At 43.0% G+C, this 23,568-nt stretch overlaps 4 protein-coding genes across 5 annotated transcripts in view; all 4 read right to left on the bottom strand.

Annotated features, from left to right (window-relative positions):
• LOC142996700 (cytochrome P450 3A56-like) overlaps positions 1-23,568 on the bottom strand; it is an 82,797-nt gene that overhangs the window by 37,967 nt on the left and 21,262 nt on the right. The window lies entirely within an intron of this gene.
• On the bottom strand, positions 3,946-10,878 carry LOC142996742 (monocyte to macrophage differentiation factor 2). Its single transcript, XM_076147796.1, has 7 exons — positions 10,540-10,878; positions 7,822-7,903; positions 7,532-7,692; positions 7,247-7,321; positions 7,053-7,154; positions 6,851-6,920; positions 3,946-6,758 (listed from the first exon to the last, which is right to left on the bottom strand). The coding sequence occupies exons 1-7, from the start codon at positions 10,551-10,553 to the stop codon at positions 6,555-6,557; spliced, it is 708 nt and encodes a 235-aa protein (XP_076003911.1). The 5' UTR covers positions 10,554-10,878; the 3' UTR covers positions 3,946-6,554.
• Positions 12,216-16,917, bottom strand: LOC142996741 (actin-related protein 2/3 complex subunit 1B-A-like). 2 transcript variants are annotated; one of them, XM_076147794.1, is made up of 10 exons: positions 16,723-16,917; positions 16,075-16,214; positions 15,142-15,246; positions 14,814-15,036; positions 14,618-14,725; positions 14,141-14,386; positions 13,941-14,016; positions 13,214-13,413; positions 12,740-12,830; positions 12,216-12,620 (listed from the first exon to the last, which is right to left on the bottom strand). In XM_076147794.1, exons 2-10 carry the CDS (start codon positions 16,136-16,138, stop codon positions 12,582-12,584), a joined length of 1,152 nt encoding a protein of 383 aa, XP_076003909.1. In that variant the 5' UTR covers positions 16,139-16,214; positions 16,723-16,917; the 3' UTR covers positions 12,216-12,581. The 2 variants fall into 2 exon arrangements, with proteins under 2 accessions (XP_076003909.1, XP_076003910.1); XM_076147795.1 differs by having other exon boundaries at positions 16,075-16,196.
• LOC142996857 (actin-related protein 2/3 complex subunit 1A) lies at positions 18,031-22,978 on the bottom strand. Its single transcript, XM_076147971.1, has 11 exons — positions 22,690-22,978; positions 21,935-22,028; positions 21,564-21,668; positions 20,531-20,753; positions 20,287-20,394; positions 20,063-20,166; positions 19,855-19,963; positions 19,684-19,759; positions 19,399-19,592; positions 19,001-19,091; positions 18,031-18,851 (listed from the first exon to the last, which is right to left on the bottom strand). The coding sequence occupies exons 2-11, from the start codon at positions 21,996-21,998 to the stop codon at positions 18,813-18,815; spliced, it is 1,113 nt and encodes a 370-aa protein (XP_076004086.1). The 5' UTR covers positions 21,999-22,028; positions 22,690-22,978; the 3' UTR covers positions 18,031-18,812.

Below are 23,568 nucleotides of genomic sequence, written 5' to 3'. Positions count from 1 at the left end.
TGGAACATTTGTAGATCTGGAAGTTGAAGTAAAGAAACTCTATTGTTAATTTCATGTGTTTCTGTATTCTAATGAATGCATTAAAATAAATGCCACTATATAGAGGACGGTGACAAATGACAGAAACAGTGTGTGTATGTGTGTGTGTGTGTGTGTGTGTGTGTGTGTGTGTGTGTGTGTGTGTGTGTGTGTGTGTGTGGCGAGTACCTGGATGTTGTTGCGTGTCAGCCTTATATGCAGCAGCAGCAGCAGCAGGTATAGGTTTATAGTCGAGGGTCAGATTCTTTGCATATCTTATTAAAAAGCTTCAAACCAGAGAAGAAAAGAAGATTAGTGGTAGTTTACAGCAATACTCAGCGGCCCTGCTGAGTACTGATGTGTTCAGGTGACTTGTTATCCGGGTCAGGAGGAGCCAGAGAATATTGCTGCGAGTTTCAGCTTTTTATGATGCGTTCTGTAGCAAAGTAAGCTTCTTTTTCCACCAGAGTCAGAACAGCACATCAGCATCACACAGTAGATTACGTCAATAACGTTTAACATGGCGCCAGAGCTTTGAATTTGTATTTTTCTAACCCTAAATAAACAAGTATGTTGCCAGTCCAAGACCCTATAGGAGAGTCACACTTGGCACTGGTTGAACTCTTTTGAGGGGTGAAGTCCCTTAATAGAGGTTTCACCAGGTGCCAGCAAGTCAGTGAACGTGACACGAAGAAAGAAGTTACCATCAGATGAAAGCAGCATTTGACTGACTGTCGGACTGACTGTGTCTGTCTGTCTGTCTGTCTGTCTGTCTGTCTGTCGCTTACGATTTCTTGTGACCTGAAGTTCTTTTATCTACCTTTGTTGAACACACTTATTGTAAGTCGCTTTGGATAAAAGCGTCTGCTAAATGACCGTAATGTAATGTAATGTAATGTAATGTCTGTTACATGTTTGGAGCTGCTTCTCATATGAGGTCTTTGTGTTGTTGTGTCTGAGTGTACGAGTGCTGGGGGGGGGGGGGGGGGGGGGGATAACGTGACTATTCTTAATGCCTGCTAATCCACAGTAATCTGACCACTTGGCCGCAGTTAACTCAATCCTTGGAGCAACACACACACACACACACACACACGCACACAGAGGGAGAGACACACACACACACACACACAGACAGACAGACAGACAGACAGAGGCCTCAGTGTTGCATCGCTAAGGTTCTCTCGGTTGTGTTTTGTGACCCTGACTACAGTCCACACAAAGACACAACTTCTGCCCTTGTCTTCTCTGCTAGAAGGTCACAGTTAAACCCTGCGTTCAGGAAAAGTAACACTCCTCTGCGCCTCGTATTGGACGGAACTTTTGTCCACCCTGGGCCCGCTCCCTCCCCTCCTACCCCCATGTCTGTCCGCCCGTCTGTTTACCACCTCGGTCGTTAGTAGCAACCGCCGCAGCAACAAAACAGGAAAAAATCCTTAGAAAATTAATCCGCTGACGAGCAGCCAAGAGCGGCACTAAAAGCCACCAGCCCGGCCTCTAACGGTAACGGACAGGTGTCTCCCGTAGAGCTCATTACACACACACACACACACACACGATGTGCAATTAACGCAAACATTGTTTTGTTCCCATTCTCTGGAATGATGGAGCTAAAAGCCGCAATGTGTCGGGCTAAATGTGAAGAAGATGTCCACCAAAAGTTTATGTGTGATATTTTAGCCCCAGCCAGCAGTGACATGCCCGGTCCCCGAGGGTTCTCCCGGCCGGGTGTCTGTTGCATTAGTGTCGGGCTACTCACGCTGCCTGCAGTGCGTGGCTCCATGGTGCTGGGGAATCCTCGCCTTCTCGCTTTCATCCAGACATAAAATCCCGGATACAACGGGGGAAACGTCCCTCTGTCCTACCGAGCGATACCCAATCCCCCGGTTGCTCCCAGCACACCCGGTTAACTTGGAAGATAGCCAGCCGCTGATACCTCCGGTTCCTATACGCACATCTCCGCGGAGTGTCCAGCAATGCCTCTTGCCTCTGGCGACCGCATTCCCACATCCACGGTGTTCGGAGCCGAGCGGGGACGGAAATAGCCGAGTAGTGCGCGCGGCGTTTCACCTCATCCCGGTTCAGATAGGACGCACCTGCTCCCGCAAGGCAATACACGCATGACACGTCTCCACCCAACGGACACAGACGGTACTGCACACACCGAAGCAGCAGCAGCACCAGGGCGATGTAGGACCGCATTGCATTTTGTGGCTGTGAATATTTTATGCTTTTGTTTCACACTGCAGCAGTGTTAGAATTGTGTCAGAGGTCTTCGGGGCCCCTTGGTGATCTGACTAGGGGTCGAAACCACATCCTCCCATGTACTGTCTGTATTTATTTATATCAAATCCCTGTTGTTTACTTCTACTTTAACTATTTTAACTATTTTAATTGTTCATATTGCCTCCCAACGTCAGAAACTCTTTATATAGCTCATATATTATTTACATGTTGTTTCATTTAAGTACAACACTGCAAATTAGACTCTGGTTAGACTTTACCATCCAGCTAAATTTGAGCGGTTATTTTGAAAACCTTAAGCCAGTAATGTAGCTTTATAAAATAGAGTAATGATTACAAAATGAAAAAGTATGTCTTTGACTTCTTTACTTTTCAGGTGAAGACGTGCCTGCTGCTTTCAGAGCTGACGGTGCATCTATGAGGCCCCAGGCGCGATCTGGAAAATGGGCCCCACACTGCACTGCTGAATGGATTATAAATTATTCACATTCCGTGCATCGATTTGCCAAAAGACATAATGAATTTATCCCCTCCAGCTCTAGTAATAATCAATAAGAGAGAATTTCATGGTGATTGAATTGTATCAAAATTATTCCCTCCTGCCAGGATTACAAAAACTAAACTTGCTGCTGTCATTGCTGCTTCTTTTGCCATTCTTTCTGCTTTTTCCAGTAATATTAATATTGTTGACAATGTGAGTATTACTAGCCTAACACAGAGTGAAGTATGAAGCCATTAAGAATATCAGAAATTACATCACAATCATTTCTATAGAAATACTTTTGGCATTAATCTATGAAATCTGTCAATTATCACAATCATTAATTAAGATTTAAAAAAAAATCTAATTTGATGATAGTTTCAGAAAAAGGAAAAAGACACATTTACCAAATACATGGAAAAGGTAAGGAAAATAAAAACTATAAATGTAAGTTAGTTGTACCCTATGTTGAGCATTTATTCCAAATAATAGAGTGAAAGACAGAGACTTCTGACAGAGAAAATGATGTCTTTTCTAGGAGGTTTTAGTCATTATTAAAAAAATACGTGATTCCAGAATTACAATCATGAAAAAAGCTTTTTATTAAAAGAGATTTAGAAAAGATAAAAGCATTATTGGCACCATATAGGCTTCTCACAGCACAAAAGCACCACAGACACAATAACCAATATGCAAACAAGTGAAAGAGAGAGAGATGGGTGGGAGAGAGAGATACAGAGAGGAGAGAGAGCAGACAGACTGAGAGAGAGAGAGAGAGAGAGAGAGAGAGAGAGAGAGAGAGAGAGAGAGAGAGAGAGAGAGAGAGAGAGAGAGAGAGAGGATACTATAATTAGTCTTATAAGACCATAGAGAATCTTAGGATCAAAGAAAACACCAGCAGCACTGAGACTAGAGTCAGCAGCTCCACAATCACAGAGCATCTAGATAAAATGCTATAATATACAGAGGATCCATAGAGATTTCATAGAGGGCTTATAAAACCACAGAGCTGTATAAAAAGAGAGGGCACTGTATGTCTGAATGAGACAGATATTATATAGACAAGACAAAGACAGACACAGGTCAGATCCTCACATACCAAACCAAGCAAACAGCTGGCTGAGCTATAACCCCTCAGTGTACCAAAAAATTCAACTCTCAATCATTTGGTATATCCCACAGGCTCTTGTAAACACAGTAGCTAATTACTATGAGAAATTACATTCTAAACTGAGATAAAATAGTCTTAATAACTTTGACATGAAATTTGCTCTGACATTAAACTGAGTAGGAAACCAAATAGGTACAAAACAGTGAGATTTCAAAGATCTGAGTTACATGCACCACTGAGGCCAGACAGAGGTTACTGTATGTTTTCACTCTTGCGTGTTTACTAGTAAGATAACACAAAAGCAAGCATTTTGGTTGAACTTTTGTGAACAGATCATATGTGGCCCACAGCTGAGGTGATTAGATTTTGGTGGTGATCTGAATGTTGAACATTTCTCATGTAATAGTATTTTGGTACCCATTAATGTGCTGTTTAAAAAGTGGCAGTGACTAAAATTTGAAATGACTGTGGAATAAACATTTTGTTGTCTGGGATAAAAATATATTTGTGCCCATAGAACCTGTTCAGAGGCAGTCTGGCAGCAGCAGGGACAGACCTTGCAATAAAGCAGCTGCTGATTATAAACTGTAAATAACTGCAGATATGCCAATTTTTTTTACCACCTTAAAGCTTCCTCCTGTTTGGATTGTACATGAATATTATTTGAAAAATACAGAAATCTTGCTGAACTCTCTGGGAACTGCTGCCCTGTTAGGGGATGTGAGTACCCAGGCAGAGTTGTACTTACTCAGTGGTTAAAGACAGCAACATCAAAGTTATTTGATCATTTGCGTTGCTGCAGACAGCACCAAAACAGCCAGAGCAGCTTTACTGATCCTCAAATGTGGCTTCACAGGCCTTTAAGACCTACATGGTCCAAATCCTGAGAGACAGACAGCAGTAGAGGATATATACAAGAGTTGTAGATACTTTACAAACAGGAACTCTCTTTTTACTCCAATGAATACATGCCTGTCCAGTATAATATGTGCCACCACATACAGTTTAACACTTATGAATACATATACATTTCAAATACTTTTCTTATAATTCATGTGTTCAAGGTACATGCACTCAATTGTAAACATCGACTCAGCTGATAGAGCCTTTGGATTCATGTGAGTCAGATAGCACACGCACGTACACACACACGCACGGACACATACACACACACACACACCTGAGATGCCTTATAATTGGACCAGATTGTTCAACAATACTATAGCTTCAGATTCCTTTCAAGTGTGAGACTTGTATGGTAGTAGTGTGCTATCTGTTGCGGCAGTAGATCTGTTTTCTGGCAGTGCTGAATCAGTTTCCCCCACTGAGGTTTAACTGTGTTACATTAACATGATGTATCAAATGTATCATTCAATGGAGGATGAAGACATTGGGTTTTAGCTGACATTACAGTGGAACAGTATAGTAGAAGAATATACACAGATGAAAATCAATATATATCATTCATAAATATATATATATAGTATAAATTACACAGATGACATGGATTTACTTAAAGAATAAACACCAATTTCAACAATAAAGCATTAGAATTCATTGATCACGCCTACACTGTGTAGAGCACAATAGGAATGGAAGCACACAGTTAGTCAAGATTCAAACAATGAATATCTGTATGTATCTTTAGAAATAAAATAAAATAAAGCATCATTCTACAGTCAAGCTTGATTTTGAAATTACTGATGGAAGCAACCATCGCTAAACCATTTAGTGTTCTACAATATATATACTGTATATATAGCACTACTAAAAGCAAGCATCTGTTGCTCTGACATGGAGTGGTAAATCACTGATGTTGCAACCTTTTAAATATAATCAAACCAAAACAACAACTTATGTTAATGATGATAATGATGTATGTGATGACGGCATTTTAAAATAAAATCTAAGCCACTTCTGATAATCAAGTGAGCTGTGACCTGTAAACACATCTTCCCTCACAATAAGACACTCAGCTCAGCCTCTAAACACTGGATGTGGAGGTCCACCAAGTACAGAGAAGGAGTCATTTAGGACCTCAGACCATTTAAAGAGAATGGAAATTACTGTTAAAAGATAATAACTTCAAATTGGACTCAATTTTGAACTGTTAAAAAGAAAGAAAGAAATAAACTCCACAGCTGTGCCCCAATTCAGGGGCTGCCATCTATGTAGTCTGCATTTCAAGACAGAATTCATCATTACAGGGTGACAAAGATGTACCAGTTCAAAGCCTCTCTTTTGCCCAGATCTGAACAAAGTAACTGTTGTACCTCTGTGACTGACAGTAACCCACATCCTTTGGCGTGCTGGGCAGTTATTTTATATTTAATGGTGCATTCGGGCAGTCCCTGTCAAGTTATTAAATCAGGAAATCGCACAAAACATATTCACCATTTGCATTCAAGGAGTCATCATTCACCAATATATACAGTACATGAACATGAACGGCAATGTCCGGGTTTCAAATTTCAAATTTGATGAGGACTGCCTAAATGCACCACTGGTGTTTGTCTCTGGGACTGGACTGTGCCATTTAGCAGGAAGAGAAGGTTCATTCCTTAAGTTCTAAACCTCTGAGGGATTCACAAAGGTCATGACCTCTGTTGGAAGGCAGCCTCTGAATTGTGACATAGTTTACTTGGTCTCTTGGATGTCACTCAAACACAGCGTCTGCTTCATGTGAGGTTAGCACTGATGTCATCTGGAGGTCTCAACCTGATTGGGCGGCTGGGCATAGAGGTACTTATAGATGGCGTAATAGTGTATGGCTGCTCCCATAGCGACAAATAGGTGCCAAATGGCGTGAGCAAATGGGACGATGCCATCACTTTTAAAGAAGACCATCCCCAGACAGTAGCAGGCTCCACCTACCAGCAGCTCACACAGCCCCGACTGCTCCGGCTGGGAAGAGGAAGACATTGATTCATTGGTTTGAAGCAGTAAATGCATATCAACTTTGCAGAACAAAGATGAGAATGGATGAGTGTGGTCACCATTGAGAGGATGACCAAGGCAGGAAACACTCCCATCACCGTATAGCAGATCAGTTCCATGAGTTTGTACCTAAGACACAAAAAAGTCAACACAGGGCAAAATAAAAATCACTGATGGATAGAGAGAGACTAGAATGACATGAATCTGCTTACAGTGTATAGGTGTGTATGAGTGCATGTGTGTGTAAGTGTATGAACGGACCTCTCATGGAAGAAGAAGACGTAGGTGGTTCCAAAAGAAGCCATGACCCACACTATCCAGCGCATGTGACACGCCCAGGGACCAAGCTCCCGCAGGTTCAGCCTTGCGTGCACATAAGCATGGACAGAAAGACATAAGTACGACTGTTTACACTACAAACTGCTAGCACACACATCTCTGGCATCTAGGTTTACCAGGGGGCATAGGAGGCTGCAATGAAGAAATAGATCACCATCCTGTCACACATGTGAAAGCAGTGCTCCATAGACCTGTAGGGAGAAACCAAACAGTCACATGACAACTGACTGACACGTGCATCAGTCACACTGTCGCCATAGACACAAGCGAGGTGTGACAGTGTCACAAAATATAAAATTTTCAAATTTAGTTCAACCTATAATTCCACACTGAACATACATATACTCAAGCATTGAGTATATGTGGACGTGTGTGTGTGTGTGTGTGTATTGTGCGTATACCGTAGGTGGCTCTTCTTCCAGGCCACAGTGTGGAACAGGGTGGAGATGATGAAGAGCGAGCTGAGCCCCGCCCCATACACCCAGGCTGACACACGCTCCCACTGGTCCTCGGACTGGAAGTGCAACATTGAGCTGCCCAATATACTGGGGAGTATCCACAGCTAAACCAAATCACCAGAGAACACAGAAAAGCAATAACAGAAAATGTCAAGTATCATGCAGGTATGATCAGATGGTGTCTGTTATGTGATTTTGTGTGTGTGTGTGTGTGTGTGTGTGTGTATATTCACCGCATGCGTGGCACAGTTGGCAGCATGCTCATAGTCTGTGGGCTGGTATCTCTTGTTAGAAGGAACACGGTTGTTCATAAACCTGGAAAATTACATAACAAAACATGTTTACGTCATCTGCAGTGACACACCAGCGACTGCTTTTTTCACCAGTGAGACATACAGCGCATGTGATTATCCAGAAAACCATTCAGAGCTATTTCATCCATTTGTTCGCAGCAGCATGTGTGGCAGCTGCCCACAGACAGATATGTGTGCTCCATGTTTCTGACCTTTTTCCTCCATTGTCACGAACACGGTGAACATCTTTAAGATTTGAATAAAAGGATTTCTCTTTGCTTATAAAAACGTGCTCACCCCGCCCTGTCCTTTTGCTTAGCAACGCATTGACTAAGCTAGATCATACTTCAACTTGTTGCCATGACTGCCGTTGCTAGGCAACAGCGGGTAGCCGCAGACCGGCTGAGCCGCCCCGTCTTTATCTCTGTCATAAACATCACACATAGCTATAGCACGGCTGTGCCCCAAACTCACTGCATGCAAAGTGTGATCGATTCCTTTGAACATGAACCAAAGAAACCAAACGCAGTTCAGCTGAGGAGGTAGCACTCCATCAGTGATGTCACTGTTGTCATAGAAACCCCCGAGCAGGGATTGTCTCTTTCGTTACGAGAATGCTCCTCTGTTCTTTCTTTGCCATCTTTTCAATCTTCCCTGCCTCAGCCTCACCCATGTCTGCTCTCTGCTCCTAAGTGATTGAATTAACATGCAGCAGGAAAAAAGGCACATGGACAAATACATCCATGCATAACCCATGAACACAACCCACTCAGATACACAACACAAACCACACACACTCACAAACCACATCCCCTCCCTGTCTTTCCGAAGCATCTTACAGGGCCAGATTTCATAAGAGACCTAGATGTATGAACGTCACACAAACACATTGTAGTAGAAGATTTGATGGCAGTTAATATGACACAAGGCTGCCATTCAGTTTCAATATTCACATACATGACACGGACAGTCCATCCACATATCCACGTAAAGACAAGGACGTCCCTGCCAAAGGTAGAAAACAGGAAACAGGACATTTCTTTCTTGCAGAATGCTTCTTTAGTGTCAGTCTGGGTGCTCACTCGCCTGCCATCAATTACATAAATTGATTAATTCTGGCTGTAGGGGCTTAGCTGTGATTTTTCACACGTACACACTAACCAATGGCAAAAATGAAAAAGAAAACACTCCAGCAATCTCAGCTACAGTGTGATGATGAGGTGCAGGCATAACATTTGAAAATGTTAACGTCTACAAAATGCTCTTTATGTTAAGACAAATGTGGGAAAGACGTCTCAGCAAACGTGACTTCCGTGGCCACATGTCCTCCACATCTTCTCTCCTCAATCCTCTGCTCTGTTCCTGCTCTCATTCCTTATCTAGTCCTATTTGGAGTGACACCCATTCAGAGTTATTAATACTAACTGACCTGGCCCAGAGCAACACAGCTCAGAAACACACAGTCCTGTCCCAAATAAAAGAGCTTCCCCACCCAGTATCCAGCCCCGGCCTCACACCGCCTGCACCAGGCTCTCTAGGGTGTGTTCCACTGCCAGACCCAGCAGGCTTGGCTGGACCATTAATGACTTTATCAAGCTGACTGATAATTACCAGGCCAGAGGCTATAGGCAGTCAAACACTAACTGGACAGGGGCAGCAGTGGAGTGGAAATGGATCTGTGTGTTGTATACAGCCTTCTGGTAACTCCTCCCAGACACCATGGGAAGGGCAGAAGCAGTGCTGAGCTGTTTTGTTAAACAATGAAGTCCAATCTCAATTCATGGTAAAGCTGTATGAATCCACAATCCAAATATACCTACTTGTGCTTTTCAAGGTTGCTCATACAAATGCCTTTCTGTGTGTGTGTGCGACAAAAGGAAGAAAAACTCAAACAATCTCAGTGAACTTCAGTCAGCCTCCCATACATGATGCCATATGGAATCAGTTCGTATTTCACAGCAAAATGATCAACACTAACAACCAACATCAACATATGAAGTCGTCACCTCCTCCCTCCACAAACTGAGTGAGTAAAAATAAAAAAATCTAAAATACCAATACAGATCTCTCATACTGCTATATCCCTTATTCAACAATTTGCCCACAGTCTGCATTATTTGTTGTGTTTCCATGTTGATCTTGTCTCTGAGCTCATGGGGGGTCTGCCTGGAGCCAGCAGACACATGTGAAGCGTCTCATGCTTGGCCACACTCAGCTCTCTCCTGCACCTTCCCATTGTCAAATCTACTCTACACCACTATCACATACTGCATGTGGACCTGAGGGGGCCCCCCACGTGTAAGTCCAAATAAGTGAATCCAGTGCAGGCTGAGGAAGATAACGTGGCCTGTGCACAGAAACGGAAAAAACAAGGGACAACAAGATGATGATGAGGAGGATGAGGAGCCGAGTGGCAGGTGTGGGCTTGTCAAGCTAATAAACACCGAGCCACGACATTACATTACATTACATTACGATCATTTAGCAGACGCTTTTATCCAAAGCGACTTACAATAAGTGTGTTCAACAAAGGTAGATAAAAATTACACAATCAACCATCAAATGTGTAAATGTCAATGAGAATGTTGACTGCCCATCTGTGTTTTTACGTCATAAGTCCTATGATCGGGGTTCAAAAACGTGAAATATATGACCTACCTTACAAGATTCATTTAAAGTGGAAATAAGCAACAGTTGACAACAGACAGACAGTGCGGCCAAAGCCCCGAATCCTCTGAGTGTCGAGAGAACACCGCGTCGAATTGATTCTGAGCTGTGTTGCACAAACGAGCTGGTCTGATCTAACGTAACGCGGGGAGCATCGCTGTTTCACCGGGACGTCGTCTTCTTCTCATCCTCTCTGAGGAGCACCGGGAGACGGACGCATCCCGAGCCAGCTGCTTCCAGCGGTCCCGTTCCGGAGAAGAGGGTGTCGTAGCTGGTCTCAGAGGAGCAGCCGGCTTCGTGCTGGATCCCCAGTCAGAGCTTCACCTCCCCGCGGCTGTGTGAGAAGGAGGAGGAGGAGGAGGAGGACGTTTTTCCACTACAACTCAGCCCCGCACATCGTCTCATCGCTGTGGGTCTGAACGAGCCCGACACGCCATTCCTGGTTCTACCGCTAGGGGGAGATGGAGGCCCAGAGTTGGCGGCTGAGTCGTGACACTGAAAAAAATAAATAATACTGTCGAACGTGCGTGTGTGTGCGTGTGTGTGCGTGTGTGTGTGTGTGTGTGTGTGTGTGTGTGTGTGTGTGCGCGCGCGCGCGCGTTCGTTCGTGCGTGCGTGCGTGCGTGTCTAAGTACGTTTAGAAAAACACAATGTATTTGGAGATTTGCATATAATTTAAAGTAAGGTATTCGAGTCAAATTTGCTTGGATGTTCGACAAAGAAGCCCCAAATGAATAACGTTATCTGTTTTTGCAAAAATTATACATTTACCTTAAAAGCTATAAATACACATTTTCATTTCAGTGGAAGGATTTTATATTCACAGAAGTAAATCTTATTAACGCCCCTCCTCAGCTTCTCTCTGCTCTCTTTGGAAATTCCCTTATGTCTCATTATACAGAGATGATTCAAGTGTATTGATTTATTGAATTGTTTGCCTTTTTTTATTGACTTATTTACGCTTGGATAGGCTCTTCCTTTTGACCTTCAAAAGGTTTCAGTTTAGTTCACCCATTTTGTCTTTCTACTGGAAATTATATTTTTATTAGAAAGAGGAACCTATGTGGTTTAAGGGTAATAACTTCCACTTCAGATTGGTTCTCAAAATGAGTGATTCATCTTACTTTCAAATCCTTCTACAGAATCAATGTATTTCACTTTGTTTGATGCTTGCCACCTGCACATGTACAGGAAACAGGATGCACCTTCATGGCCAACATTTATTCACAACTCTTCAGTTTCGAAATGATGTAGCTACATCTACAGATCTACCGAATGAACCTGGTGAAATTGAATATGGCGTGCAACTACTAATTGTTTTCATTCACAGTTAATATATTACTTTATTTGATAAATCTATTTGTTTAATGAAGAAAACGTTAAAAAGATATTAAATGTAAGAAAGACATTAAATGTAAATGCATGAAGATGTAAATGTATGAAACAGACATTGAAGACTTCGGTTTGACCCGTGGAACCAAAGGCTCTCTGAGAATAAAAGCTGGGTTACTGCACTGCATTTGAAAGAACCTGATCTACAGTGTCTACTTGGATTATTATGATGATGATGATCAAACAAAACATTGTGGATAGATGGTTTAGTCTAAACCTGTTGGGGCACTTGAATGCTCCAAGCTTTCACACATACACACTCCAAGCATGTTAAGTATTGTAACAGAAATCATTTATTAAATGCGTACTATGACCAGCATAAGCATTTAACAGGTACTGCAGCCTCTGAGCATGATTAATATAAAATACCTGCTTTAAGCATTCAGCTCTAAAGAGCTCTCTGTGATTATATTCATGAGCCTATCTCATTAAGTACCATTTGCATTTGCCTGTGGTCACTTCCCTTCTGTATTCAGCATTGTGTTTGATGAGGTTCAGAAGGATTTGACCTGGGGCCCATTGTTTTATCAGCATACAAAACACCCAATTAAAATACAACTAAGAAGCTTTGTGTAATTATCGTGCCATTGGTACTCTTCATGTCAAGAAGCTGCTTTGCTGATAATGTAAACAACATCAGATCAGACTATCTTCAAGTTCTTCATAGCCGACTCCAAAGTCTGGAAACAGAGTGAGAAATATTCATAAATAATCTTTATATCTGATCAACTGAAACTTTTTAAACACTTAATTGGGGTCTGCTACATTCGGTGCATACTGTCTGCATAATGTTTCTTACCTTGACATCCCAGATTACCATTCCTCCATCCATGCCAGTTGTGCAGAATTTGGTGCACTTGTTTCTGCCTCCTTCCAGCACTGAGATTTCACTGAAATGTTGAGACAATTCAAAGTCAATCCATGTATGTAAACACTGTGTATGATTGTGTAGGAGAATGTAGCAAAGAATTGAGAGACATTTTGTAATGTAAAAAGCTTTTTATGACATTTACAACAAAGCACTCAGAGGGAGAGAGAAAGAGCGAGCAACACCAAAGACATAAACTGCTTTGTTCAGTGACTCATGATCAGAGAATAATCATGAGTCCTAACCTCAGGCTGATCTCCTTACTGAGCTGATTACTGATCAGAAATGTCTTTGCTTCCAACAGTTTCCTTGTCGCAGCTGCAGCCTAATGTATCATAGCTAATGTATAATGTATAAAGAAAACAAATCCATATTTTAAGTCATCACATTCTTCAAGTGTCCAACCTGATGCTGTTCTTGTGCAGAGTGTTCATTTCCTGATCAGTGCTCTTGGTTTCTGAGGCCCGACGGTCCAGGTTTTGGAAGCGTTCCCTGGCACTGATGCCTTTTTGGGCCGCCTGCTTAGGAACATCCAGTTTGCCACCAAAGGTCAAGCTGCCCTTGGCACTGTCATAAACAAACAGCATTGGGTAACAGTCGTGGCCCTGAAGGAGCGGAAACAAGAGGAATCATTCAGAGACAAACACAAGATCTGTCTGCATATAATGAAAAGAACTGTCTGGCATTTAGTTTACTGTAATATCTTTGTACAGCTGAAAGACGATCATGATGTTCACAGTCCACAGTGTGTTCTCAAAGACCAGATTCCTCCACTACTGTTGTTACATTATTGATATCAAGATACAAGCTCACAAATATGGTGATATTTGATTTTGGTGACATTACACGACTACACAATCAGTTATGCCGACACAGACAAATTAAAACTAAAGTAATAATTCAGTAAATGTGTGCAAATGCAAAATAAGGTCCACTGATTATATATACTAATTTAAATATTTCCATGACATTGTCTTTTTTTCTCTTTCTTTCTTTATAGTTTATTGAGTTAATTTTCTAATTCTTAAATACCTTATGTATGGATTTGGATCTGATACATTTTCCTTTTCTGGACCTATTAATAGCTGAGTGTGTTGAGGATGTGAGTGATTAATGTATAGTCTTTACTCACAGCAGCTACAATGCTGTTCTCAGTAATGAAGGTGACACACAGCAGAGGAAGAGACTCAGAGCTCAGGCAAGTGACCCTGAAGGAGACATGACAAAGGTTAGGACGCACACGCACACACGCACACGCACACACACGCACACACGCACACACACACACACACGCACACACACACACAGGTATACTGCTCCCCCCTCTCTTACGTGTTGGTCTTGCCTCCCTCTGCCACAGATACAGTGGAGTCATGGGAGGTCCAGGCCAGGCGGTTGCCAGAGTGGGAGAAGCACACGCTGTGCACCCAGCCACCTCCACCTCCACCTCCGACAGCTTGACCCCCGGCTCCAGCTCCTGCTTCGGACTCAAACAAGACCTCACCAAACGGCATTTTGCTGCCCCAGGGGGTCGGGCCAGGCTTCTCCTCCACCTCCTTAATGTAGGCCGAAAACACCCTGTAGACCAGAGTTTGGCTGGTTGGCTGGTTTTGTGCATGATTATCAATGATTCATGGTGTGTGTGTGTGTTTGTGTTGATACTCATTACTCCTTATTTAAGCGTTTTCAAGACTTAATATTTGCACTAAGGTTGGGGTTGGTTAAGTAATTAATCTAAACATTAAAGATGCTCAAATATGTGTGAGTGGGGGTGCTTTCATTGTCTGATCTCTGTTTATATTTGCACACCTGCACTTGAAGTCACAGGAGCCAGCAGCCAGCAGCACATTGTTGGGATGCCAGTCCAGACTGAGGATGGTGGAGCGGATTGGCTTCTTGATGTGCTTACACACCCACCTGTGGTTGGCAATAAAAACATCATCATTTGTCAAACGTGGTTCATACACATATTAAATCACATCAATATAATCCTCTAAAGCCTTACCAGTCATTCTCCTGCTCAAAGTAGCAGATGGAGATGAGGCGAGAACCACTGCCAACAGCAAACTTGTTCTCTCGTGGCGACCATTTCACACAGCGTGCTGCGCGGTTGATCCTGAGGATGACCAGGGTGGGCTTCCACGTGCCCTCCTTTAGGGTCCACACGTAGGCGTTACGATCAGCTCCACATGTCACTATGCGGTTACTCTCTGGTGCCCAGTCGATACCTGCAGGGGAAAGAAATGTGTATAAATCACTGCTATTAATTGAATCAATGTGTATGTCTGTGTGTGTTTGTGTGTGTTTTTTCTGTGTGTGTGGGTTTGTGTCACCTGTCACATGCCCATTGTGCTCTTTCAGCTCATGGATCTTCTTCCACTTAGTCCCATCTTTTTGGTATATGTTCACCTCGTGGTTGTTGGGGCACAGGGCGATCTCTGGAACACAAACACATTTCAGCACATTGTGTGTAAACAGAGACAGGGTTACAACTTAGTGAAAAAGGGTGAAGGGGGAATTCATCCGTGCTGAGTACAAAGTCTAATGTGATAGATGAGATAGCTTCCTGTTAGTGGGGAGAGGTGTGGAACACAGATCAGCTGACGGATTCAGACAAAGAAGAAGGAAAAAAACACAGAGCTACATGTCTCCCTGCAGGCAGTTCACACACACACTATCTTTCAACAATGTGCAAGAACTGTGACCTTACTTGCTCTACTGTGGCAACTCTTCAATTGTTTTAGTCAGCAGATGAGTCAGAGGCAGATTTGTCTGTGGGTGCAGCAGTGTGGGTGCAAGTGTTTAGCTTGCAAGTTGCGTAAAGGATGTGTGTATTTGTGTGTGTGTGTGTGTGTGTGTGTATGACTGTACGCTGGCTGTCTAATACATCCTCTTTGACCAGAAACCAAAGCGCTGATCAAGACAGCCAAATATGGCATTAGTTTCCTCAGGCTAGCTGAGCACAACAGCCTTTCAGATAGGCCCCCAGGCGCCACCCCTTCATGTAACAGGAAACAGGAAATTCCTTCTTCCACCTGGGAGCCAATCACACGCCTCTGTTTATCACTCGACATGTAGCACTGCAAGCACAACTGTCTGCATTGTGTGTGGAACTGTAGTGCAGCCAAACGCTCCATGATATGTGTGTATCTATGCACAGTTTATACATGAGATGACTCCTATAGCTACTCAACATGTCTAATCTCAAAAAACAACTCAGTAAGGCAGATGACAGGCGACCAATCAGAAAAGGCAGACAGACTCACGGGTCCGGTCTTTGTTCCAGGCGTGGCAGCTAATTGGTTCCAGCAGGAAGCTGTGGTATGCCATGGCCAATCAGATGCCAGAAGCAGACAAGGAAGTGATGCAAGGAACCGGTGGCTGAGGGCTGGAAGATAACAGTAAACTGTAAAAAACAGAAGTTGTGAAAAAGGAGGAAGAAGCTGAAAGTATAAAAAAAGGAAAAAACTAAGAGGATCAGTAGTAAAAAGTAGCAGAAATATACTTTAACTGAGTGTAGCTGTTGGTTTAAACTAACTACAACAACACCAGCCGAGTTTGACACTCCGGGCGTGACAGAAACATGCAGCATGTGGTCTGTGTTAATGACAAGACTGACAGAAACAGGAGAAGAATGATGCCGGTCAAGAGTGACACACACACACACGTCCACTAAACAAACACACTTTACACTTAGAGCCCACACCCAAGAAGTAAAGGCAAACCATCACAGTCTGGAGTTTGAAACCTCGTTCTACACATGCTGCTATGTTCTGAATGTGTGTGTTGACAGGAGTGCCTGAACACATATCACAACTCACAAAGTGCATGTGTGTATGTGGTTGGATGAGTGTGAATTTCTGACATATCTAAACACACTCAGTCAGCTGTGAAATATGTTTAAGGCGACTTACCCTGAGGGCTGGACAGTGATGAATGGGTGAATAGCTGCAGAGAAGAGAGAGAGAGAGAGAGAGGCAGAGCAAAAGCTGCAGATCAAATAAAGGAGAGGGTGTTCAGCTCGCGGACTCTGGCCAGTCAACGCGAACGCCAACGACAGAGTGAGCTCAGGAAGAGAGAAGCTGAAGTCTAGAGAGGGAGGAGAGGTCAGGAAGGGGAAGTGGAGGAGGGTACAGTGAACTTAGAGAGGAAGGAGGCTGACTGAAGCTCCAAAGGGGAGAAGTATAGCCTTTTCTATTCATAAACTCATGCAGGCTTTATGCTTGACGTGCACAAAGATCACAGGAGCAACGTGTCAAATGTGTCAGAAAAGGGAGGAGGTTTTTTCAAGAGAAACTCTGAAACTGGAGGTGAAGTTCTGCTGGAGAGAAATAGTGAGAGAGGGGCGGAGCAAGAGCACAATGCAACGTTAGCACAGGGAGGAGGAGCAGGAGGAAGAAGAAAGTGAGGGGAAGCAAAAAAAACAAACTGAAGCATGAAAGAGAGGGAAAGAGGGGGAGGGACATATGGTAAAGTCTGCATAGAGAAACAGGAGTGACCTCGGGGGGAAAAACAGGAGGGTTGGAATGAAAAGGAAGAAAGGAAGAAAGGACGGCATCAGTGGAATAAATGTGTCACTATGAATACACAAGAGTTTTTTTGCTTTCATGAAGAGCTGAAATCCCTCCTGCAAGTTGTCGGTCTCTTTTCTCTCTCTGTGAGGTGCTGAGTTCACACGCTTTTGTCTTTAGGGTGAAGGAATGAACGTTTCCAACACTGCTGTGAGGAATAAAGAGGTTGATCCAGACTGGGAGCTATTTCTCACTTTCATACTCCTGAATGAAGATGGAATAGTCAAATTGAGCCTGCCGAAATTTCTTTCAGCTTATTCTTCAGCCATCCTGCTAACTAAAAACACACCGACTTACTTAATATCGAATAACGGCCACATACAAATAGTTTCTCCCTCCTTAAGTTGTTTTTTCATTATCTCAGGTTTCAGGGTATTTGCTTTTGTCATCTACCACGTGTAGAACAGTTGCTTATCGCACGTCTCTGAATATGAAGATTCACATTCAACTGGTAATGTTCCCTTGCTGACAGTTTAGATAAAGATAACTAAATTATTATAATAATATTAGCAACATTGCTACTAAGTATTGCAAGACAAACAGCTGTGAAGTTCTCAAATATTTATTGAGAAAGGTAATACTGTGTATCTAGTAGGTGTATCTGGTTATTTCACCCCGAGGTAAACAAGAGAATGAAGCCAGTCGAGTGAGTTGTGTAAATGTATTCACCTTTATTTTATGTCTAGCTCATGGTCAGTTACATAGAAATCCTCCATCTTGTGTAGTTTTAGTGTGATAGTGTCAGAGTCCGGCGCTGACCAGCTGCGACTCCTCACAGGGTTTAGACCTGCTGAATTCATTCTTCACAACCAGATGCAGTCCAGCTCTCCACAAACAACCAACAACATGAGCTCTGAATATCAATCAAGCATGGGCCTCATAATCTAAACAATGATTTCACCTGCTGGGTAATATGTAATATCCTCCAGGAAGTTAAACATCATGTCCTCCTATCCACTAAACACTGATTATTCAGAGATCATGTTCCAGTTGATCTGAGAGGTAAATTCAGTCTGATTTTTGAATAAAATGCACTTTTTAGTATCCAACATTTGGTACCGGAGGTTAAACATAAAAACACACATTTTCACGTCACAAAGGACCATCCCACTTTGAGCCCTGGTTAACCTTCATTTAAAAACAGACAAAGAAAAATCAACAGTGATGTCACACGTCAGCTCAGTGTGTTTGTGTGCGTGTCTGAGTGTAGTGTGTCTGTATGCGAGTGTATTCATACACACCACGGTGTGTTATGTTCAGATCAGTGCTTCAGCAGACACTCGATTAGGTTCAGTTAGGTATGTTACTGGCTGCGTCATAAGAGCGGAGGTGATGAGGTGGCGAGGTGGATTGAGGGAGGGCGATGATGGGGTGGGGGGGCCGAGGGATAGAAGTGAGGCGGCAGCTTCTCCTCATTCTCTCGCAAGATTACTTCACATGATGCGGAGACCCTGGATTGAAGCTTCTAGACTCTGAGGAGATAAACACACCAGAATTAGTTAGGACTGAGAGATCCATGACACAGAGGCAACAGGAAGCTCTACAGCTGTGTGTGTGTGTGTGTGTGCGTGTGCGTGTGTGTGTGTGTGTGTGTGTGTGTGTGTGTGTGTGCGCGCTTCACCTTAAAGTCCCAAATGGTCATTGCTCCATCGATGCCTGTGGTGCAGAACTTGCGGCATTCCCGTTTGTCTCCCTCATAGATAGACACTTGGCTAGGGAACAGACACAGAAACATTGACATACACACTCTTAAGGGCTTAACTGTTAATGTGTCAATATTGTCTATGAAACTCACAAGGAGAATCTACTCTGACAAACAAAGCTGGCATGGTGGCACAATGTCCATTTACAGCCCTCACTGCCAAACTAACAACTAAACTCTTACACTAAATGTTACTCCAATGAAGAGTCTACCAGTGACTAAACATGTAAGGAAAAACAAAGGAATGAGCTGATTGCGCCGTGCGTGCGTGCGTGCGTGCGTGCGTGCGTGCGTGCGTGCGTGCGTGTGTGACCTACGTGATGCTGTTCTGGTGCAGTGTGTCCAGGGCAGTGTTGCGGTCCTCAGTGGTGGCTCTCTTGTCCATATTCCTGAAGCGCTCCATGGCAGAGATGTTCCTCTGAATACTCTGCTTGGGGAGGTCAAGCTTCGAGACAAATGTTAGGGTTCCACTATCGTCACAGCGGAACAGCATGGGGCAGCAGTCGTGGCCCTGGAGACACGGAAAAACAGCCAAGATGGCATCTCTTACTCAGACGTCTTCACATGGAGAGATTAGATCCAACTGTGTTGTTTATTCTTACCGCTGCCACCAGACTGTTCTCTGAAATAAAAATGACACTGAGAAGAGGAAGGAACTCTGTCTTCAACTGTAAAGGACTAAACACAAACACAGATTAAATACAAACTTCAGTCAGTTGCTTTTATAGCATGTAATAAAAAAGTTAAAGCTCAAGCAATTTCTGAAAACACACCTGGCAGTCTTGGAGCTATCCACAACAGTGACAGTGCTGTCATGGCTGACCCAGGCCAGACGGTTACCAGAGGCTGAGAAGGAGACAGAATGGACCCAACCCCCTCCACCTAATACAACATTAGGCCACAACAACAGGCTGGTTTAGTTAAAAGGATGTGTCTTTCAGTCTGTCTTTAGCTGTTGTAAAAGACGTTGCAGATACAGACCTGCTCCTCCAAATTCCCCCAGCACAGCCCCAAATGGCATCTTGCTGCCCCAGGGTGTGGGGCCTGGTTTCTCTTCCACCTCCTTAATATAGGCGGAGAAAACCCTGCAGGTGAGAGATGCGAGAGGGGGTGTGTGTTAGGCAAACGCTTCAAACCAGCAGAAAGAAGAAAGAGGATGAGGGCCTATTTACCCATTGAATTTATCATCCAGTATTTAACTTCACCTGCACTTAAAGTCACAAGAGCCTGCAGCCAGCAAGACATTGTTGGGGTGCCAATCCAAACTGAGGATAGTGGAGCGGACCGGCTTTTTGATATGCTTACTCACCCACCTGTAACAAAGAAAGAACACAATTATGTACATTTAACAATGTCAAAAGACAAACTAGTATCTTTCATGCACACTGAAAGACAATGTATGTCTAAGGTAGAAAATAATACAGGCATGATAAGAATCCTAGATCTCACCAGTCATTCTCAGACTCAAAATAGCAGACAGAGATTAGTCGAGCTCCACTGCCAACTGCAAACTTGTTCTCCAGTGGAGACCACTTGACAAAAGTGGCAGCTCGGTTGATCCTGAGGATGACCAGCGTGGGCTTCCACACTCCCTCCTTCTGGGACCACACATAGGCGTTGCGGTCCGCTCCACATGTGACTATACGGTCACTTTTGGGAGCCCAATCAATACCTATAATGTGAGACATGAGAAGAAATGAAAAAATAAGAGAATGTGAATAGACGATGAATGATGATGGCAATAATGATAAAGCAGAGGTGTATGAATGACACATTAACCCATGTGTATATTATATGATTTCAACAATATAAAAAATACTGTTAACTCGTATACAACATTGAATTTCTACAACCAAAAATAATGACTTACTAATGACTGATTTTTCATAACCAAGATATCTCTGCAACATTTCCACTGATTTCAATAGACTCCTGCTATGAGCCAATGAATATGTGTTATTGCAGATCTAATGATTGATGATGATGATGTGTTGGTTTCTTGAGGGATCAATCAACTTTGCAAAATAAAACATTTAACATATCTCATTCTTTCTTGAAGGCTAATGTATTTATATACATGTACACAATCTGGCACACGTACAGGTGCATCTCAATAAATAAGAATATCGTGGAAAAGTTAATTCATTTCAGTAATCCAATTCGAAAAGTCAAACTCTGATATATTCTAGGTTCATTACAGGCAAAGTGAAATATTTCAAGCCTATTCAAAGGTTTCCCTGAGCCTTTAAATTGTCTCCTCATTCGGTAGTCATAGGGAAGACTACCACTTTCTAATTTAATAAGATGATTTATTAAGATGCACCTGTATATCAACATATCATTAAGCTGCTCATTGTGCAGAACCACATGCAGATGAGACATTTCTTGATGTTTTCAGTTGCTGAAACACATTTAGAGCATTGTTACACATTGTTGGTAGAGGAGAGTCTCTGGATTATAAAGGCTTCATGGTTGTTCTGACCTGTTATGTGTCCATTGTGCTCCTTCAGCTCGTGGGTCTTCACCCACTGGTTGCCACTCTTCTTGTAGATATGAACTTCATGGTTATTTGGACTGATGGCAATTTCTGCAGAAAAGAAGCCAACAAAACGTGAAGTTAACATGATAGACTTAAAGGTTAGCAAACAAGTCAGACCAGTTCCTTGTATGTGTGGACAGCAAGCTTGGATTCCCTTACAGGTTTAAGACAACAGAGTAAACAACACTGGCACAGTCTCGTCTTAATCTGGAATAACCTCCTAACCTCATTACTGTTCATTAATTGGAATATTTGAACATGTGGCGCTTGCATGTGTTGCACCCAGAGGCATGTGATCGTGTCGGGGGGCTTACGTGTCCTGTCGCGGTTCCAAGCGTGGCAGGTTATGGGCTCCAGCAGAAACTGATGAAGGGACATCTTGTCTGGGTGTGGTCCTTATGCGAGATTCTACGAAATGACAACAAAATAAAAAACGGTTTATCCACCAACGTTACCGGTGCAGGCGAACAGCTGAGCCGAACTTTCTCTCCCTCGTCCACTATTCCAATTCGGCAGTGTTAACATTCTTACAGTCATCTCTAGACTTGAGGTAAAAGGCTAATAACTATGTCGCGTCGGTGGCCAGATTTTGTTTGTTGGATGTCTTCGATCGGCCACATTAGCGAAGACTTCATCAGTCAGGACACTTTGACAGTTGCTCCTGCTAACCGCGTTAGCGTTAAAGTAACGATGTTAAGCTAACCGGGCAACTTTTCCTCCAATTTCAAACCATTGCATGACGAATTATAAACGGTAACGGACTAGTTAATGTCCACTTAGTGACCACATACACATGCAAACGCATACATTTAATATTTCGATAGTAAAAACTACTATCGTTACTGGAAAGTGAATTGTCGGTCTATCCAACGGTCCCCTTGCATTAGTTAGGCCCTATAAACAGATTGGCCATTTCAGGGACGATGGTTACGTGTAACTAGCCGCACTCTCCTCATAAGGCCTCCATGCTGTAACCGAGCCCCGGCTTTTCCTCGGAGGAGATTCCTGAAGTCGAGGCGGCAGCTACGCGGTTTAGGAAGGCGATTCGCTAGCCCGTATGCTAACTCACCTCGTCTGTCCGGTCCTCCTGGTTTATGCTCACGCTAGCCGGCGTGCTAAGTGTCCGTAACAGGTAAAGGTTAGATCAGGTGTGGACCTGAATTCGCGGACTCTGGTCAGTCGACACGAATTCGTCCAGGAATGTTGACGGAATGTCAAGACGGCCAGCAGGATACGACCGGGACCATCCGGTAGCTAACTCGACAGCAGAACCCGTGGATGGCTGACTGGCAGCTAGCTTAGCATCATCACGGTAGTTGTTACGTTCAATTGAATAACCCCGTTCACGTCGTCATTTCACACACAAACCACGTCACTTCGAAGTGCGTCTCTAGTGGCCAAAATAGGAAGTTCCAGTTGTTGATGTTCACACTCAGCTGCAAAACACCGCTCCCTAGTGTGGAGGATGTGTAAGTGTTTCCCTGGGGAGCACATGCGAAAGTCTTTCACCTCTTAGACTCCAATTCTATCAACAAATTTAGATAATATATTAAGATAATAATTTTAATTCAAAATGCTAAACCATTGACCAGCACTACAGATTAAGTAACATTCCCTCTGAAAATAGTAGCAGAAAACAAAATCTGAGTTCTTCAGGTAAAGGAATACTTGTGTAAGGTACCATCTTAAAAGTCTACTAAAATATAACAAATGACAAAACAGGCTGTAACTCTTCTCAGCTCGTGCTCATTTGAGTAAACCACAAGAAGAACACAATCATTGTATAGCATATTATCACAGTATTGTTGTTTTCCCTGAATAGTTTGTAATGATCATTGTCAGTCATCTGATATCCTTAACAGTTTGTGCATTCAATATTTTCAATCATCAAATAATGAATTAATGAATAATAAATTATACTTACTTAAACTGACTTAAACTACTTCAG

Source organism: Genypterus blacodes, unplaced genomic scaffold (assembly GCF_046128005.1).
Source record: "Genypterus blacodes isolate CSIRO-AG114 ecotype Tasmania unplaced genomic scaffold, CSIRO-AGI_Gbla_v1 ptg000039l_1, whole genome shotgun sequence".
NCBI lineage: Eukaryota > Metazoa > Chordata > Actinopteri > Ophidiiformes > Ophidiidae > Genypterus > Genypterus blacodes.
This window is presented reverse-complemented; position numbering and strand designations above follow the sequence as displayed.

Bases quoted from the DNA above. Each gene is read 5' to 3' on its own strand.
- LOC142996742 (XM_076147796.1), bottom strand. The intron at 7,693-7,821 runs GTGAATATACAC...GATTTGGTTTAG, and splicing joins CCAACTGTGCCACGCATGCG to CTGTGGATACTCCCCAGTAT. The intron at 7,322-7,531 runs GTATACGCACAA...TTCTCCCTACAG, and splicing joins TGGAAGAAGAGCCACCTACG to GTCTATGGAGCACTGCTTTC.
- LOC142996741 (XM_076147794.1), bottom strand. From the start codon at position 16,138: ATGGCATACCACAGCTTCCTGCTGGAACCAATTAGCTGCCACGCCTGG. The intron at 15,037-15,141 runs GTGACACAAACC...TTTCCCCTGCAG, and splicing joins GCACAATGGGCATGTGACAG to GTATCGACTGGGCACCAGAG. The intron at 14,017-14,140 runs GTAAGAGAGGGG...TGTCTCCTTCAG, and splicing joins GAGGGAGGCAAGACCAACAC to GGTCACTTGCCTGAGCTCTG.
- LOC142996857 (XM_076147971.1), bottom strand. From the start codon at position 21,998: ATGTCCCTTCATCAGTTTCTGCTGGAGCCCATAACCTGCCACGCTTGG. The intron at 19,593-19,683 runs GTAAGAATAAAC...CCGTGTCTCCAG, and splicing joins AGAACAGTCTGGTGGCAGCG to GGCCACGACTGCTGCCCCAT. The intron at 19,092-19,398 runs GTAGGTCACACA...TCTGTTCCCTAG, and splicing joins CTGCACCAGAACAGCATCAC to CCAAGTGTCTATCTATGAGG.